We start from the raw sequence: 20,529 nt of genomic DNA, 5'->3' as shown, positions 1-20,529 counted from the left end.
ATTTTGACAACATCCAGATGATGAATCTGTGTCTCAATCCCGGAGATGGATCCTCCCCGGTGTGGATTTGTCGTCCAGATGTTGGGAAATTGCGCCACCACGCTGCGATGTAGGCTGTCCCAATTGTCACACAGCACCTTCACATGCAGCTGACAAACGCGGCTGATGTTTGGGCCATTTGTGAGGGATACAACGTGGATCCTTAATGACCGAGTAGTTTTGTTCACAACACATCAGTCTTGGAAAATTGGATAATTGTAAATCAAACACAAATGAAAAAGAAGAAATAAATAAATAAAATGAACTATCAAATAATAACAGTAAAAAAATAAGATATAATTATGATATTATTGTCTCCTTATATCATTTTTAAGTGTTTGTATCATTTAAAACTGACAAGTACTTAATAAGTAATTTGAAATCATTTTATTTGGTCCAGCCTTTTTTATAGCGAGTTTCCATAGTGTGTTAAGAGTCGTTTTCTAGATTATTGGATATTGACTCTGACTATTGTCTGTTTCAGATGTACAAAACCTGAATTGTAATTGAAGGACTTGAACTTTCAACCTGTCTCAGAGCCTGTATTTAATTCATATTGTCTCCTTGGTTCAGTGTGATAGGAATCTATACTTTTAATTCAGAGTTTAAATAAGAATCTGTTTTGGGATGTTGCATTCTGAAGAGAAAAGTGTTATTACTGTTCACTTTAGATGTAGTTGTAGAGCAGTGCAAAGTTTCAACATCTGAGCCACATTATTTTAACATATTTTAACATGAATGGGGCTCAGCTTTGGAATGCTTTGCCGGTCAGATATACATGTACTGTATGTGTGAGGGGTCACACGGTGGTATAGTGGTTAGCACTCTCGCCTTGCAGCGAGAAGACCCGGGTTCGAGCCCCGGTTGGAACAAGGGCCTTTCTGCATGGAGTTTGCATGTTTTCCCCGTGTGTGCGTGGGTTCTCTCCGGTTACTCCGGCTTCCTCCCACAGTCCAAAAACATGCAGTGTGGGGATTAGGTAAATTGGACACTCTAAATTGACCATAGGAGTGAGTGTGAGAGTGAATGGTTGTTTGTCTCTAGTTGTGTGTGGCCCTGCGATGGACTGGCGAACTGTCCAGGGTGTACCCCGCCTATCGCCCGATGTAGCTGAGATTGGCACAGCACCCCCCGCGACCCTCTGGTGGAGGATAAAAGCGGTTAGATGATGACTGACTGTATGTGTGAGGTTGGACAGTTACCAGCTTTCTCTCCGCCTGCAGCTGCTTGAGTATCAGCAGTTGGAAGAGGAAAGAGCCTTGTTGATTTTCCCTCTTGATTCCTACCCGAGATCAATATCTCCGCAGGTCCTTTTCATTTCTCTTACTTTCGAGGGTTAATCAACAGACAATGGAAAGTTCTGAGGATATGGTCAACCTGCCGTCTAATCCTTTCATTTGTACAATATAAATTGCAGGCTGTTAACAAGATCTGAGTGTAATTTTCTTCCTGACTGACACTTAATTTGACTTAATTTGGTGTAAAATATAGATTCTTACATCATCCTGACCCATGGAAACACCACAGCAGCATGGAAACAACAAACAAACTATTCCTATCGTAAACAACATTTTGAAAGGTCACATTATTTTGAATCCAATCATTGTAAAACTGCAGTTGTCGTGTCAAAAAACCAAACGGTGGTTAATATGAGGCCTTGTGGGTCTTTTACAGGTCTCAACACCAAGGATGTGATGTGAAGCGTAAGCTTTTGAATAAGGAATGAATGGTGTGTGTGTTGGTAAACATTTAATGTTTGGTTTTTTATGATTTTATCAGTGTTTTCATGAAAACCTTATTTTTTTTTGTGCATTTTTTTCATGACAAAAAAACACAGTTACTATTATTTTTTTATAACATTTTAATCAAACCTTGAAATGAACAGCTGAACACATAATCTGCACCCAACCTAACCAAACAACCTAACCCTGCTCTGAGCTTTGCAGTTTCCAATATCCTTGAAATGCAGCCAGATGCTGCTTCTTCTTTTTTTTCAGGAATAATACACAACTCTGGCCATATATAGGTCACATCTTCAGACTTTACAAAACATATTTTTTGTCTTCTTAGGTGTTGTTTTTAATAAAACGAGAGTAGCGATAACTGTGCAGAAGTCACAAAATAGACCTTTTTTTATTTTTGTTCATAAAAACCTTTTGCTCAGGTGTGTTTGTATAGTTGGTGAAAATGAAAAATATTTTCATCAGTCCATATAGGTTGTTCTGAAAAAAAAAAATAAGACACTGTATATTGCACACAATATAGCCTCTGTCCTCTGTACATACGTTTTAATACAGTAATGCAAAAAAAGCTGCCTAAATTCTCTGTGTTCTGGATTCCCCATCTCTCTGTCCACCCTGTGTAACCAATACACTTGCTGTCCCCGGATTCTTTGCCCCCTTCCTTCTTTTACATAATGGTATGATCATAGTCTGTCCTTGCCCACATGATGTGTCCATCAAAGTAAAGTCCCGCCCCTGCCTGCATGGATTCTCAGCAGAGCTGAGCAGGAGCAGCAGAAGATGCGGCTCTTCCTGTTCACGACAAAGAATCGGCTCTTGGAGCCGGCTCGTTTGCGACCAACACATCACTAAAAGCCAGTGAATATGGGTATCTAGTAATGAAAATCATCACAGTTTAGTGTAAAGTATTGACATTGTACTTGTGTGATGAAGAATCGGTATATCTACTGCCTTTCTCTGACCAAACAAAAGCTAATGCAAACTTCAGATTTCACTATTGGCTATTTAGAACTTGCTTTCATTACTGGTGCACTCTTTTATCACTCTCTTGTCCAATCATCTCAGGGCTTATTGTCCTAGACTCCTCCCCCTTTTAAACAGGATCTGTTAGCACCTTGTTTGGTGTAAGATTTCATGACCAAAGCACGTTCTGCACTGTCTCCCTCACTTAGGGCTCAGCCCACTTCTTTTGGCATGTTTCAATTCAGGCATTGGTTAAAGTTAACTGCAAAAGAGGGGGTTTAGTTAGACTTTAATAATTCATTCAAAAATCATGTGGCAGTAGGAAATGTGTGTCGTATAACTAGGTTTAATGGTATGCTTAATGTTGTTAGGCTGCCTGGGGCATTTCACTCAAAAATCATCATACTGTATGTGCAGACTCAAAACTCAAATGTGCCAATATGCTGCATGAGTGGATGCTGGATGTTGGAGTTGACCTTGTTTTTTTAATTGCATATTATCACATAATCATTTATTTTGTTTGATCCTTCACAAGATGAGGTGAAGGGGTTGCGATTGCTAAAGATAGAGCAGAGGCATATAATATGTATTCCCATGTGTTTTCAGTTAGAACTGCACAGTAATGACAGAGCGGAGAACATCTTCTTAGTACATGTTAATTAGTTGTATAGTTTGGCGTCACTGACTGCTCGGTCAGTGACATTTTAAAATAACCCATAGGATCATCTTCAGTTCATTTCTTTATGAGCTAAACAGTTGTTTCAAATGTAAAATGTGTCCTCTTTGAAAGCATCACACCAAAAAGCGAAAGGAGCTACGAAATAAGAACTTTTATTCATAATATATTCATACTTGTACACAAGTAAAATAAAATGCATATCTATGGTTCCTTTGCAATTTCCATAAACAAACTGTGAGCATTCTTCGTAAATGTGATCGATTCACCCTTTCTGTCATGAAAATACAACCGAAACTGGGGAAGGAAAAACATTTGCTTTTAGAAACATAAAAAACATAACATTACCCAACAAATGCATCACTTTTATTAAATAATGGGAGGAGATCATTTATCTTTATTGAACAGACCCAACATTCTTGTGTGCACCCTGTCTCTGACTTCCTTTTTTTTTATTTATTTTTTATATTTGTCTTTTGTTCAGTCTTCCGGTGTCCTGTCTAAGCGGTAAAAGCTTTTAGGAGGGAAAAGGGGAGGAGTCTCTGAAGTTTAGCTTAGACACAGTACAGTTAAGTACATAGAGAACAAACAAATTTGGGCACCATTTCATTATATACATTGGATCTGTAGTGTTCTGTAAAGGCATCCATTATGTTAAATGTACTGTAATGTCTTCATTATTGTTTGTCCTCACCCGTGTTGGGCCATTCAGACTCTCTGCTTCTCAGTCACTGCCTGTTGTAGATGTCACTGCATCTTCTGTATCATTGTCATGAGCATCAACAATCTTGAGTCCTGTATTCAGAGTGAGATCCGCTGTCCTAAGACATGGCTAGAGATATCCAGATCAAGGGAATGAAGAAAAATTGAAGAGCTTGTAGGGTAGTAGCCTCGCTTTTGTTGCATTGGTTGTCTGATTTAGGCTTTTTGATACACTTCTTTTTCTTTTTATTTGAAGCTGTAGATGATTCCAGGTTGTCTATGAGGCCAGGGTCTACATTATCCAAAGACTCATCCAGGGTGTTGGACAAGGTGCCGAGTGGTCCATCATTCTGCTTGTTCTGGGTCTCATTTTTTGTTCTTCCTGGTTCTTTGAATTTTGTCTTGGACATGTTCTCCTTCTCTTTAAGGCGGTTGTTAGTGATTTGGCGGCTCTTGCCAGACAAGATAGAGGACTTGTCATTATCTCCAAGACAACACCTTGGGATTGTTTCCCCCAGAGGATTTTCAGTTGAATGTAATTTCCCAGACTGTGCCTTCGAGTTGAAGAGTCCGGTCTGGATTTGAGGCATTTCCACGCACCCCTCCAAGTCTTCACTTTTAAGACGTTTTAAGTCCTTACCTGCCAGGAAGTCGGGAACGTTGCACTCCAGCTCAGAGCTTGAACCTTTGAAACGTTTGAACCAGTCCCATAAGGTCCTCGCTCGGCAGTCACAGATCCACTGGTTACCATTTAAACGCAAATATTGGAGGGATACCAGTGGGTCCATGACCTCCCCTGACAAGACGGTAAGATTGTTGAAGAACAAGAACAGGGATTTCAGCTTACCAAGATCACTAAAAGCTCTGGGTTGGACATAGATAACCCGGTTCTCATGTAGTAGTAGCCGGTCCAAATTGAGTAATCCATGAAACATGTTGTCTGTCACTATCTTGATCTTGTTATTGTGCAAGTAGAGATAAGTGAGGTTGGCAAGGTCCAGAAAAGTGTCATCATGCAGGGTTAGAATGTTGTTGTCCTGCAGGTAAAGGTACTGTAAGGAGAACATTCCTCGGAAAACCCCAATGGGGAGCTCTGACAGGCCACACCTGTGCAGATGGAGGGTGTGCAGCTTTGTTAAGCCCCGAAAAGCTGTAGGACTGATGGTGCGTAGATTACTGTTGTCTCCAATGTCCAATTCCTCTAGCTTTTCTAAGCCATAAAAAGCTCCAGCTTCAATGTAGCTGATGTTGTTGGAGTACAGCCACAGAACAGTGAGATTGTGGCAGGAGCTGAAGCTGGTGGACCTCACCACTGTGAGCTTGTTGCTTTGGAGGAATATCCGCTGGCTCCGCACAGGGATCTCAGTAGGGATGGAGAACAGTCCTTGTTGTTGGCAGGCCACAGTGGGCCGAGGCTCGCTGTAGCACACACACTTGGCAGGGCAGCTGTCAGTTTGAGGCACAAGGTTCAGCCACATCACCAGAAACAGGAGTCGCCCTCCTACAGACACAGAAAACAAGGCAATTGATTAGTAAATCATTTTTGTAAATAGTTACAGGTAAACATGTCACATACTGTAAATGTGTGAAACATAAAGCAGATCAACACGGTACTTATTCTGAATGAGAGTATGTGGGCATAGGTATCAAAACATGGAACAAACTGCAGACTGCATCAAATCAGAAAAAAAAATAGAATAAAAACACTTTTAGCTGAAGAACCCTCTAAAGATAACCCCCATCTAAAATTGGGTGGGTGGTTTTTATGTTGAATTAGCTTGCACTAATGGGGCAGACATAACTAATGTTGTTGCAGCATTCTTGAGGCTGGCATTTAGCCTGATGCTGGGAGATAAGCTTTCATAAGAGATTGATGCCTGAGACCAAGGTGGTAAGAGGGCTACAGATGGCCTGCTAGAGTTTCCACTGTGCAGCCTAGACTGAAGCATGTTTGTGAAGTGCAGCATGAAGATGAGCTATACCAGAGGTGTGGTAGCACTCTGTGTGAGGCTTGAAGGATTATTACATGTATTTGCCCAGAAGGCATCCATCTTTAAAATGAATGAATATAGACTTTATTAATCCCCTTAGGGAAATTATTTCTCTGCATTTCACCCATTCTAGAATTAGGAGCAGTGGGCTGCCACACTGAGTAGCACCCAGGGAGCAATGGGGGTTGGGTACCTTGCTCAGGGGTACTCCAGGCCTTTCGACCTGGTGAGGACTGGTCGAAAGTTACAAGCCAAGTTCCCTTTCCACTTGGCAGGCATATTCCACATTTGTTCACATTTCTGCCTATCCTCAGCCATGATTCAGATGAGCTTATTGCACAGCACCACCAAACCATTATAATTGAAATGGCCTGGATCATTACATGTGAATGACATTACTCTGCTGTAGGTACAGCTGGATGAAGAGCATACGTCAGGGCTCACACATCCCTGGACATAGCGATGGAAGAGTCACAGGGATGTGTGGTATCACCATATAAAAGCAGGTACAGCTCCAAATCTCTAAATCCTCTTCAGCTCATGTCCTTACTGAGGGGTTTCCAATCTCTGCTCTCATGCACACGAGTGGGATCCCAGATTCTCATGTAGTGGAATTCTGAAGAAAATGCATGAGTCCTACTAGGCCCTTCCTCCACCATCAAACTCCTCTCATTCCCCTGCAATATGTTTTGGTACAGCTCATCTCTGGACCTTGTTAAACGGTGCACTGGTGTGGCCTGACAGCAGCCCTCTGCTGCACTTTCCCTCCGGTCTCCCTGCTCAGCCGTCAGACCGCCACCGAAAAGCTGTCAAGATTTTCCACTCTCTCTGCATCACAGCATTTTTCCCTCAGCACTGCCTAACAATAGCAATATTTTATCGCACAGCACTCTTGCGTCTCGCTTCTGCCATCTTCATTCTTTTCACCCTTCTGCTGTCTACTCATTAACAGGCTATTTCCACCGATGCATTGCATGTCAAAGCCCGGTTTGCTCAGCTCTCAGCATAATATGTCTTGTCTGTGTTAGCATCTGCTGAATGACACATTACGCCCTGCAGTGTCATCAACTCTATCCCAATTATTATTTTTTTTCTCCTCGCTAACAGCTTCTTCACATCTGTAGCACACTGATTGCATTAGCATACAATATGTGTCATACATCAATCTGGGACCAATCTGGAACTATTACATTTTTGTTCACACATTAATAACGCTTCTGAGTAACCTCTGCATGGCTTCACACAGGTTTCCCCCTTCTACTCTAGAGATTTGCATTGTATCTACAGTATACACAGCTGATGCATGAGTTGTGTTCACACTTTTAATTAACAACCTGGAGTGCTGATCTTTGCACTTGTATTTTCATGACCATGTGGTTGTCTTGGCTTCAGATCTACAGCATAGGCAAGATTACACCAAAAGCAACTCTTTTTCAGCTCTTCTAATATTTGCTGTTGAGTTGTTGAGAAAAACTTTTGACATCTTAAAATACAAGAGGGTTGTGGAGGAAACAAATCTGTTTCTTATCGTCTCCTACCAGCTTCGGTTTCATCGCTTATTCTTCCTCTATCTGCTTTAAAAGAACATGGCTCTGAGCACTGCAATCCCCTCTCACTTATATTATTGTACAATAGCAACCATCACTGTGTTTAAGAGTTGACAAGCCTCTTTGTTTTCCTCCTGACTGACACTGTGGCTCCTTCACTTCTCGGTAAAGAACACCGTTTAATTCTCCCCTCTCTCCTCCTTGTAAAGACAAATTTACATTGAGAGGCAAATACAAAAATATGGCAATGGGGGTTAGAGGGATGCAGTATATATAAACAATATATATTGTGATGCATCCTCCTTCCCTGAGTAATTAAATTGACTGTTATAGATATAGCAGAGGATCTTGGCCTCTCTGTGTCCCATATAAGTGAGAGCGTGATTTTAACTCACAAAGCTTCGGGCATGGCAATCTGTAAGACTTGTACTGAAACCTGTTAACGGCCTACTTACTTTAATTTATATGGATTTGAAAAAAATCCAAAAAGTTTAGTCCAATTGTCAAAAAAAACAAAAATGAAATACTGAGTTGGTCCATACCACTCCTTTATTTGCAACTAAATGTCCTAAGCCATTTAGTTGCAAATACAGGAGTGGTATGAGTGGGTGCCGACAGGTTTCAAGTTTATCTGTATGCAAGACGCAGATGGAGGCGGATCTTAGGGGCATAATGGACCAATCAAATCACACAAGCGGTCAGGCTGAGGTAAACCTGCTCTGTGCTGGGCACTGAGAGCAGAGCAGTTCACCGCCGACAACTTCACTGCCAAACTATAAATATGTCACATCTTGATACATGAACCACATTTGAAAATTCTAGCTGACACAATTTCTCACCTCAAATGATCTTAAAAATGTGTTCTGCGACACAGAAAAAGTTTTAATTCTAGTTTTCACTTCAATTGTGTGTTTTCTCCATAGACATAAAGATATAAATACGTAGACACCTCATGATCGCAAGTATATGCCTGCCCTTTTTGGCAGTTTTGTTTCCTTTCTACGTGACCAAATCACTTTCTTTTTTCCGTAAATAAACAACATGCCTTTAAACCCTTCCCCATGCTCTGAAACCCACATTGAACCTAGAGGTCATGTTGGGACAGGAACAGTCAAAAGACCTCCAATTCATCATGTTGGCTTTACTTTGAGGGGCTGGGGGATTGGACAAGGACAGCTAACATGACAGTCTCGTCCCCTTGGTCCACGGTGGAAGTGATGTCTCTGTCACAGATGAATCACAGTGGTTTTCCAAAGGGACTTCCTGCCCCCTTTTCTGAAATCATGCATTATTGTGTTGCTCACAGGCAGACCTGCATTTAAAATAGCAATGATCCCTCTCTGTAAGGTCATGCATCTTGTGCGAATACATCTATGCATGCATTGATATTTTTTTTATATATATTATGTTGAAATCAAGAACATAGGAAAACTACTGAATGTAACAGTTACATGAAGCCATATATTTGCACAACCTATGCAGCTGAGGTTGAATTATTGCAGTTTACAGCTTTTTATTTTTTTAAATACACTTTTAACTGGTATTTGACACCTAAATTGGTATTTGCTGTGTATCTTTCCTGGACAGGCTGGTGAATGGGACTCCACCTTTCTTTGAACCATTTAGGCCTATTATTCTGCAGTTTTTGTCTATGTTGAATTTGTTTTCTCTCTCAAGCCTATCATCTATTCTGCTTCCGTCTGCTTGCCCATCTGGTGCATAATACCAGCAATTAAATCTAAGTTCAGGCCCACTGTTTGTGTGATTATAATTGGTACATTACTAATAACCCTGGCAATTTTTTCACCAAGGCGTTTTTCACAGTTGGGTGCCGTAAGTCAGATATTTCTTCAGAGAAATCCGTCCACTGTCTGACAGACAGACTAGCAATCAAACCACAAAGTGAATGTCGGGCAAAATGGGTTGTGACTCATCGAGTTTGTTCAGTTTGTCCTGTGTGTAACAAATACTTACATGTACATGCTATAATCACTACATCTACTTCCACTTATGGAGTGTTTGAAAGGTGAGATTTGGTTACAGTGCCATGGTTTGAACCTCATTTGGAGTAAGTGAATTGCAGAGGAATTGGACGGTTGGGTTTATTCAAATTGAAAAGGTTGTGGTCAAAATGCAGCGTTGACCTTTTTATGATGGCACTGACAGTATAGTTTTCAAAAGAGGATTTTTTTTCTTTCTTTCATTCTGTCTGATTTAATTTCCTCATCATGAATATTATAACATTTACCTTTTGACATAAATGAATAAAGTTAAGGTTTAAGTCACTCAATAATCATCGAGTTTAAGGTTTTTTTTTCAACCCACTTGCCAGAGTAAGGCACAGACACACACAAGAGGCACAATTTGCCTGTTTACCCTTTACAACATTTATGTACCAGATGCAACGGTGTTAAAAAAAAGATGTCCACATCAGATCAAACAGGTTATTTAGGACATGATGGGACTGGCAAGTCCCTCAGCTAACCATGGAGTGGGCATCCGTGACGACTTGAGCATGTCGATGAGGACACAATTGGAACATGAACGGGTGGGGGGACAGATGAGGTTGTGTTTCACACACATCTGACACAGCACTTGCCCAAGCAGATGGCTCATGAATAAGTGTAGGAACCAGCAGTTGGCTGGCAGAAGGAAAACAGCCTGTGTGGAAAAAGACCATCTATATAAATCCACATGTGAACACACACGGGAGTCCAATGACAAAAATGGAATCAATGCCAATTCACAAACTGAAAATATGTGCCTACACATAATGGTGGCATTGGCACATAGGTTGTCATTTGTCACGACAGAAAAGTAACATCCCTAACAACAGCCTGTGAGGCTTTTTTGTGACGTTTATAATCAGATGGCTGTCTGATCGAATCCTTGTTAAAGTGGAGAACAACTGGATATGAAAGTGGATGTGAAGAGTCCTCCATTTCAACAATACAACATGTAACTAACAAACTACAGTCCTTTTTATGCCACTTTTGAGGGCAACTTCATCACATTTCCTGGTCAACTCATCTGTACTCCACTCTGACAACTATATAATTTACATGCAGACACTGTCATCATCTTAAAGAACATTGTGTTAACCTCAACACACTGCAACATGTTGTGCTCCCATTGCGTCTCCAGTAATATAATCTAACATTGAAATTCCTCCTGCACAATGGATACTTTTACCTGTGAAACTAATAAGATTTGGGTTGCATAATTCAAAGTGATAATGGCACTTTATCTAAAGATTACAATGGTGAATTATTCCCATGTAAAGTTCTATGACATTTAGAAGCAGAGGCCACACCAGTCCAAAACAGAGCTAACATTGACGTGAAGTGTTCCTTTAAGTAAAGGACAGACCGTTCTTTTTCTGGTGAGAGAATGTGCTGGGAGCATTCCACTGGCCGTCAGTAAATGTCGTTGTTGTCAATGGTTTATTTTGTTTTAGTTGAATCTAAAATAGCTGGGATGCAGTTACATGTGCTTAAATTCCACCACAGTGGATTCATTATTGCTTGATGGCAGCGTGCCAATGGATTAGAGTGCAAAATGGCACATATTTCACAATTGTACAGTTGGCAGCAAACCAAGTCACCCTCAGTGCTGCTACGGCTCGTGAAATATTCCAGGGGAGGCATCAGGAGTCAAGAATACACCTAGGGTTTTGCAGAGGGTACAAAATCCAGCTTTGTGCCCACCTCCACGTGTCACATGGCCTATATCCACATGTAAATCCATGAATAATTCAAGAGGCTGCAATAACGCAGGCATCCACCACACACTTGTGTGTGTAGGGCAGATGTATTTATCCAGCCACGGAGGACCTACTTCTGATTTTGTGAAGTGTTTTTTTTTTTTTTTATGAATACATTTTTCTACAATGTGTGTAAAATTTCTTCCTATCCACACATGGCCGGAGAGAAGCTCAGCTGTAAATACCATTTTAGGAGGCATCCTTTATTTGTTGAGGCAATAAAAATGGTACATTTTCAAGGATTTCATGAAAAGCATGAAAACAAAACAAAACTGTTGTTAAGTGTGTAAGGAAACACCCCCTTAATTTACAAGCTAACATCATTCATTATTCTCAGCACAGAACAATCGACTACTGCCAATTTGGAACATGGGATTGGCATAACAAATGTTTTAATTATATTATTTTCAATAATTATTCATCTGTTTATTTATTTCGGGGAGGGAGGGGGGATCTGTTGGCAGAGAATGAATTGAGGTAATTAGAAAAACTCTATTCCCACAACCTTCTGATGATAAACTAATTTGCAAAATGTGATTGACAGAAAACATCATTTTGACCATACCACAATTGCTGTTTCATATAATGAGGATATGTTGATATTTTATGTATTTGGTGGCAAATATTTTATTGCTGAGAATTAGAACACATACTTACATATATGTGGTCTTGCTAAATAATATACACATTTTGTGACTGTTCCACTTAGGCTCACACTGCTCTTAGATAAGGTAAGGGGAAGACTGTGATCTAGTTTAAAGACGGTAAGCATTAAAAGCTGCAGTAGATGGATTGATTGTTGAGTCTCATCCCCAGGTCATTAACATTGTAACATCTCAGCAAATGACACACGTGTTCCATGTAAGAAAAATGATGTGAAGCCACAGAGAAAGCTGTTGTTGCCAATGGTGGAATAATGACCTTTCTTTTTTCACCCTGTGATTGGTCGATTTCTCCCATCGCAGGCTGGATTTCTCCAAAGGCTGCAGAGCCTAGAGGATTGGTAGAAGTCTAGATCTCTCTCAGATCACCGGATTTACATTGCTAAAGGGTTATAAAGTAATTATTGGTCAATAATATTTAGCCAGTGTAAACTAAAGCAGAATTGGTGTGTGGGTATTTAATTTAGTTGGAGAGTAGAATTGAAGGGAATGCTAAAAGGATTTTTAAACACCTTTGCTGCTTTGCTCTTGACATGGAGGCTCAACTTAACCTTGCAAAGCCTTTGTGCCCAGGATAGAAGCAACTAAAAGCACACACATTAGTCATTCCAAGGTTATGCTTAGGTGAATCCACCGTACAGCAAAGAGTATTCTGAGGAGGGAAATGTTCTCATTCCAATGAAATTACAGTGAGTAATACAGTGTAAATCCACTGCCTGGCGGTGAGAGGACAGAGTACTTCACAAGAGAAACCATTATTGACAACCTTTTCTTTCATAATGTGTCGTCTAACCTTCATCAGTCTTCTCCAATATCACAATATCACACTCTACTGGAGTGGCCAGCTGACTATGCACGCTGGCAGCCAGTGTGACATCTGCAATCACCTCAGACCAAAAGAACAGACGAAGACCAGGCAAGCACACACGCACACACACACACACACCTGCTCGCAATGTCCACATGTAGAGTTGGCCATGCATGATTTTGACATTTTAAATGTAAAAATAAAAACAAAAAAAGGATGGCTTTTGAATATGAGTTTATGAAGGGTTACAGCATGGAAACCAAATCCAGTCTGCACTTTCTGTTACTTATTTAGAAAGATAGAAAGACATTTTTGACAGGTGACAGTTCACTTCAACAGCACTTTTAGGCAACAAATAGCCTATTTTGTTTTTACTCTTATATTATTCATAGCTGAATTCATGTACCATATATACTTAAATATACTTCGACGGCTGCTGACAGTATATTGTGGTTTATAAAACATTAAGGGTGATATCCAAAATATCTGTAATATTCCAACAAAAAATAGTGTGTTACCTGAACAAAATATGACAAAATAACTCTTCCATTAAGATAACCAGGGTTGGAGGGTTGTCAAGAACATGTCATACATAATATGTCGACAGAGCGCTAAACTGCTCTCTCTTGTGCTGGCCACAAAGAATCTGAGCCATGCTGTGACATTTGGAGAGGATCATGTGAGGATGTGAGGTTATAAAAGAAGTGGGCGTCTCTTTTGAACGATAGGTAGCAGCAAGATTACTGTTGACTGGAATAAGGAGGGCTGCAGTTTGTAGTGACGGTCCGGCTTATTGTTGTGTGGGTGGTATTTACATTGTCTGTCTCATCACCTCAGAGTGTCAGCATGTTTAATCTCTGAACTCATACTGTATTTAGATCACATTCAGTAACTTGTGAGATGGCCGTTACTTACATATTATCTCAAACAATGACTGGTTTTCTGGTCCCTGAGCACATCAGAGCACACTCATCAGAAACATACAGTGGAAGGGAGACAGAGACACAATATGCTCTGTGAGAAATCACCAGAGGACGACAAAGACATCCCTGGACTAGCAGAGAATGAAAAGTACAAAATAAACAAGTGAATTAGGTAGATGGTTGTGCATGTTTTAACTACTTCTGGCCAGCTTTCTTGTAGATCCATCTTTTTTGGATATGTCAGCAGCCCTCGAGGCACATTGACCTAAAAAAAAGACCAACCTACATGTACCCCTTCCTTTCATCTTTTTGAGTCAGTCCCAGCAAGCAAATGAATTAGAGCCAATAACAGGAGGCCTACTTCTGCTGCTCTGCTTTGTAACAAGACTTGTGTCTTCAGATCTATTTTACTCCCATCACGTTGGATTGTTACAGGACTCCATTTCCCTCAAAACGTGTTGTCAGGGGGACTCGTTAGGATTTGGTACAGAGCAACTGAAACTCAGGAACATATATGTGGAGGCAGCAGGGCTCTCTTCATGAGCATGTGTAGGTGGATTTTTGACATTACAGAGGTATAGGATCTCATATCTTACCCTGCCTCCGCATATATCTGATTCATTTTCCATCCTAGACCTTTCACTTAAACCTATGGCATGTGAAAACCTCAGCTTTATACAGAATTTAGCTACCCTCTCTTTACTCAGACATTATTTATTGCATATTTGAAAGCCATGAGGAGAACAGAGACCTTCAAAACGCCTTGAAGGTCTCTGTTTTTGCTCTATTTGAAAGAGAAATTACACCATCATATCATTCACCAGGAGATCAGACGGTGGGATCTCTGTAAGCACTGCAGTTTTTAGAAATGTGTGTATCTCCCATTTAGATTATTCCATTTATTTCAATGGTTAAGTAGGAGCGAGTGGGATAATGGACCCAAGCAGCAGATTTTTTTTAGAGGACATCCTCACATTCTCCCCTTGTCATGCCTAAAAAAGGAGAGGAGCAGCTGTGGACTGGTTGTTTAATAAGCTCACTTTAGAGAGGATCTTAGAGTGAGTGCTCCTTCCTTTGGAAGAATGAAAGGAGAATGACTTGTGCATTATTTACCATCTGCCTCAGTTCTGCAGCACCCTGTGCAGACAAAGTGGGCTACTGCAGGAAAATGGATTTTTCTGCAGAGGAGCTTCGATTAGAAGGATAGAAGGAGATAAACACAGAAAACCGAAAAGGAAGGGATGAATACAGAGAGAGAGAGACGTCCCCACCCAGCCAAGCCCGGAATCACCAGAATTTCTTTGCACCAGCCTTTATGCTATCTGCTCCTCTTCATCACAGATGGTCTGATAAGGGCAATTCTTTACATCAGAGGCCTCCATGGATCAGTCACCTCTGTTACTGGAAAGGCTGGGCACTGGCCCAAAGCTTAGTTCATGCTGGGAAGTCATCATTCCAGCTCTGTCCAGGTGAGGCCAAATATGAGGCTATAAGTGCTGTGCCAGGCTGCCCCCAATATGCCCCCAACCCCTTAAACTCCTCCTCACGCCTGCTTGGGCTGAATCCAAGGAGATAGGAGAAGAGCTGGAGACATATGAACACCAGTTTCACAACATTTCATGGCAAAGCGGGCATCAGATAAAGACTGGAGTAAAGATCCAGTAGTGGCAAGTTGTCACAGCAGCACTGCATTATCTGAGCAATGTGTTGGTTGGGGTATCTCCCAGCAACCTTTACTTCGGAGCCACAAGATGAGAATAAGGGATAAACATGTCAGCATATGGCAGCCACCTGAGTCTTTTCCCCCGACTTTGCCAACAACCAAGTGTGTGTCCATGCAAAGTTGTGCACCGTTGACTGTGTGTATGATTATTGTTGTCATAGCCCCCGAATGAATGTAGCACAGTAAGTGATGCGCTGGCATAATTTGCATGTCACTATACAGTGGGACGATCCAAATGACAAAACTTCCTGCTTTGCTGCCTGGGTAATGAGTCATTCCAGCCCTGGAGAAAAACAATCTGGTATTTTTAAACTGCATCCTTCAGCTATTCCCTTCTCCCTGGAGCTCCAGCTTGTAAGCTCTTGCTGGATTGTAACATGAATGCCGTTTCTAGTGCTTGTGCTAATGGGGCAGATATGTCTGAATAATACAAAAGCATTACAGTGCTTTTAATAGTGCTCTTGCTACTTCCATGCCCTGCTGATTAAGAGTTAATGCCCTGCGCATTGCAACCAAATGCACCATGTGTGCCAGTTAAAACAAATAACCAAAACACTGGTTTGGGATGTAACATTCAAATGCAGAAAAGAGGAACGGTATTAGTTTTACTTAAGTTCGAGAAAGCATTCTTCCCTTTAGGAGCCTTAGTTTCAGTGGCTAAACAGAGCTGGACAAGACAGTATTGATTCATTGTGCAAAAAAAATAAAAGTAGAAGTAGAAGATCCTGATTTAAATAAATATAAATCAGTGAAATAGTTCTTCAACCTAACTAAAAGTCACAGTGTATTTTGTCCTGGGGTTAAACCCATTTAAACGGAAAATATACTGTATCTAAAAGTGAAGGTAATGGATGCAACACATCAACGACCTATACTGACCTATGCTTTATTCATTCTACCCTATAGCCTCTTAGATGAAATGTTTTCTTTTTTCCATCCCCTCACATGAAGAGAAAAAAACATTAATCACTGATTGAAACACTAGCATATTTGTAGCCATGTGTTTAAATCCTCACACCACACAATGACAGCGATAGTTAATCTGTAACAGTGAATGATGCTTTTAATTTGCGCGTGCATTAGCCTACATGAATCGTACTCTACAAAGTAAGTGGTAACAATGGTCGTTTCTGAAGGAAATACGTAATACAATAAAAGTACTATCATTAACTTCATCAACAATATATTAAAGCTTGGGTTTGTAAGTCTAGAAAGTCTAGCAATAGCAGGCTGCACTTGCAGACAAAATGCAGCTGATGCACACTAACCCTAACCCTCGGCCTCTTTTCAGAGCTCTGTCCTCGGAACACTGAAAGTTGTTGTCTGTCGTCAAACTGGGAATCTTGGCTCCAATTTCTCTGTCATTTTTACGGTGACTTGCTTGTTAACTTGTGGCGATCGTCTCTGCTTTTGCAGTGAATGGCCTTCTAGCTTGTTTTGAAGACTCTGTCACACTGTGTGAGAGCACAGGTAGACAGATCAGCGAGTGACGGGCAGGTATGTCAGCCAGTCATTCACTCTTTTTTCCTTCTTTTAGACAACTGTTTTTATTGACCACGATCAGATAATTTCCGAAATTCCGTCAATTCAAGTCAGCGTTAACAACATATCACATCTTCAGCATTTTAAGCACCAGTCATAAATAACCATCAAGTTTTTACATGTAATCCTCTTGTCTTTGTAACATCTTTTCATTACTTGTGGACATAAATGACATGGTTTGCACATGTGCCTCTTGACTTTAAACACTGTGTTTACATAATGTAGATGCCGAGAAAGCATCAGACAACACTGCACTGAATGAACCAATTTTCTCTTGATCCTCCCTCATAAGAAAACACCTCAAGTCCTCTCTCTTGAGTCTGCACTCTGCTTTCACACACTATTATTGTGCTGCATCACCTGAGCAGCCATCACCTGACAGCAGGGACTTCAATCACTCTGCTGAGCTTGTAACTTCATCTCCACCAGCACGCAGCCACCCACCACTCTCATGCTAAATTAACAGAGCAAACTGATGTGAGCACTCTTTAGAGCTTTCTCATAGACCCCATAATGGGCGAGGGTTTAATGCTATGCATGATTTGAAACTGGATAACCAAAGATAGTATTTTTCCCTTCTCCTGAAGGAAAAATCAGTTCATTCACAGGTCATAAGATAACATGTGCTTGGTTATACACACGTGTTTTTCAAAGCGGAAAAAATACCTCAGAGACAGATAATACAGAAAGCTATGAGAGCCACTGTACCTGCATGTAGCTTGACGGTTACCAGTGCATTTCTGCAGGGCATCTAGAAATAGTAGCTGTGCAACAACTGCAGTGGTTAACAATAGATAATGTTTGCTCTTCCACTTCTGTTGGCTATATCTATGGTAAACCGCCTCTGGTAAAGTAGAGTAAACAAGAAAATGGAGGTTCTCTGTCTGCTCTAAGCAACAAACCACTCTCCCACACAATATAGGTACGCGCGTTTCTATAGCCAAGAAAAAAAAGTAAGACAAAAGGCTTATGCCTCAATGAATAGGACACAGACCAGGAAAGAACAACGGTGATCTACAGTGTCTATATTAACTTGTGTATGAAGATAAAGGTACAGTAGGCAGGATGTTTTGATCAATAATTATATAACAATGATGACCTGTCACTGTAATCTAAATCAAGTGATATTGTTCACAGCTTCACAAACACATTTGAGCAATTACAAGACAGTAAGAAAGAGACTGCATGCTCTTACTGGCTGTTCCACTACACCTCTGCATACAGGTCCCAGCATCGGCAACATCTTTCTATGCTGAAACAAAACCTAATAGAGGCATGTACCATTCCGACAGTGAAACAATATGTACACAATAAAATACATTTTAGTATTAGCAGAGTTTCCGAGATGGAGTGATTGATTCAGGTCAGGAGAGAAGCTCAGAAGAAACAACAATCGTCTATTTCCCCGCCATCTTCAGCTTTAACTAACAGCACCCTCGAATGGGCTAATATTGATACTGTATCTGCAAAGCTCCGTCTGAGCTTTTGAAAACAAAGCACTGTAACACTGTAGCACGGTGCATCCACACTTCATCACGAACATGACATGCCATTTATGAATAATGGCGTTATCAGCTGGCCTAAGATAAGGGCTCAATTAGCTGTGCGAGCAAGGACCTTGACGCTGTCTCTAGTGACTAATCCCAAGGCTTTTGTTATGATCAGCACGTGCGGACTTTTAATTGCAGCTCAAGATATTGGCCCAAAACACAACGGATTCATTTGCGATCAAAAAATGCACTTCTGCTGTGCTTTGCACAATTTATGTGGTGTGCCATTGTGGCCCCAGTGTTTGCGTGGGTAAAATCAACGACAGCATGCCAAGCATGTAGCTGTAATATGCCTGCACCAACTACTGAAGCGGGCCATAGTTTACAGTACAACGAATACACAACATAAACTGTATATTCCTTGCAACAGCAGCAACGTCAAGAAAGGTTTTCTCTAAACAGAACTTTCAACCAGATGTGGATCTCAGACTACATGGTACAAAGTGGTCCCCAACAAAGCTCTTAATATTTTACCATTTGTCCGCTGAAAATAGTCAAGGACAAGCGTTTCAATCTTTAATTAGGTGTGAATACTGTAAGCGAGGCACAATAAGGATTCAGCTGAGTTCTGTTTATTGTCAGACTCAAGGTTGAAATGATTGAAAAGCAGACACAAACATAAGACAAGAGAAAAACAAAAAAAATATACAAAATAGATGATAAAATACAATACAGGTTTCCACATGCATCACTGATATCATATAACACTAAACCTGATTTTTTTTTTTGTCATGAATTTTGCATTTGAAAGCTTTGAAAGTACTCACTCCTGCTTCACAGAACAGGTTACTTGCACTGCTGCACCAGTGTTTCTTCAGCAATATCCATAGACAATCATTATTTTTGCATGCTGGCTTTTTTTTAAATTAGTCAACAACAGTGGCAGTATAAAGGAGAGTGCAGTATGCCTTAAAAAGTCTGATTTAAACTCGGTTAGAGCTCAAAAGAAATGTTCTTGCCTCCATTTTAGCACAGGCATATAATATATAAAGCTGCCACAGCGGACATATTTTTTTCCACTCTTGTTGTTATCTTTGTATTATTCTGTATTATTCAGATCGTATGAGAACTCTATAGGACATGTATGAGATTCTACCAGAGTAGGGGAGATTTCCTGTGGTAGTTTCTGCAGTCAAACCCATCCTACATGATGCGGCACTTTGTAGCACTCACCCTCTGCAGGGAGAAACGTAGCGCACCATCTGTTCCCTGAGCCCCGACAACAAACAACAGACAGACAAACGCAGCAGATAGACCAACGGATCCAAGCGGGTACCACTCCTGCACCAGCAAGGAATTGTGGGAAACAGAGAGGCAGCGACACAGATGCACAGATGAAAGACGCCATCAGCTGCTAGGACTTGATCCAGAGGCCTGAGCTGACACCGCACCCCCACTAATGATGCAAATTGAGGCAGAAACTGCAAAGGAGCAACTGTTTAATAAGGCAGGCTTGATAGCAAGGAAGGATAAAGGGAGATGATGGACTAGGTCAAGAGACAAAGGAGAGACAGAAAGAAAGAGAATGTAGCCACCATAGGAGTGATCTTCAACATGGGGGAAAATACAAAGAGATTAAGGCTAGTGTGTCTGAAGAGACAGCCTGCAACAGTGACTTGACAAGGTATGAAGGGGACACTGGGAGAAAGATAGAAAGAGGGAAGACAATGTGGGGATGCAATTGATTATTACTCTAAGGTACAATACCTTTACTTAATCTGAATGCTAAATAGCTCTAATTAATGTTATTTTTGGAGTCAAATGAATGTGGGTCACATGCAAGTATGTGATATGTACAGTCCATCACACACATGTGCCACTGTAAACATATACACACAAAATACAGTGGTTAAGGATGAAAGAGAACAGAGATGTAATTGGCAAAATATGCTATGGAT

At 40.8% G+C, this 20,529-nt stretch overlaps 1 protein-coding gene across 1 annotated transcript in view; it reads right to left on the bottom strand.

The window, feature by feature from the left end:
• Positions 1 to 3,559: 3,559 nt before the first annotated feature.
• rtn4r (reticulon 4 receptor) overlaps positions 3,560 to 20,529 on the bottom strand; it is a 41,934-nt gene continuing 24,964 nt past the window's right edge. The window contains exon 2 of the mRNA XM_044027190.1: positions 3,560 to 5,623. Within this exon, the coding sequence (XP_043883125.1) occupies positions 4,242 to 5,623 (1,382 nt within the window). The 3' untranslated portion in view covers positions 3,560 to 4,241. The remainder of the gene's footprint in view (positions 5,624 to 20,529) is intronic.

The sequence above is a fragment of the Solea senegalensis genome, linkage group LG5 (genome assembly GCF_019176455.1).
Source record: "Solea senegalensis isolate Sse05_10M linkage group LG5, IFAPA_SoseM_1, whole genome shotgun sequence".
In the NCBI taxonomy this organism is placed as follows: Eukaryota; Metazoa; Chordata; class Actinopteri; order Pleuronectiformes; family Soleidae; genus Solea; species Solea senegalensis.
Note: the sequence above shows the minus strand (reverse complement) of the source record. Positions and strands in the feature narration are given on the sequence as shown.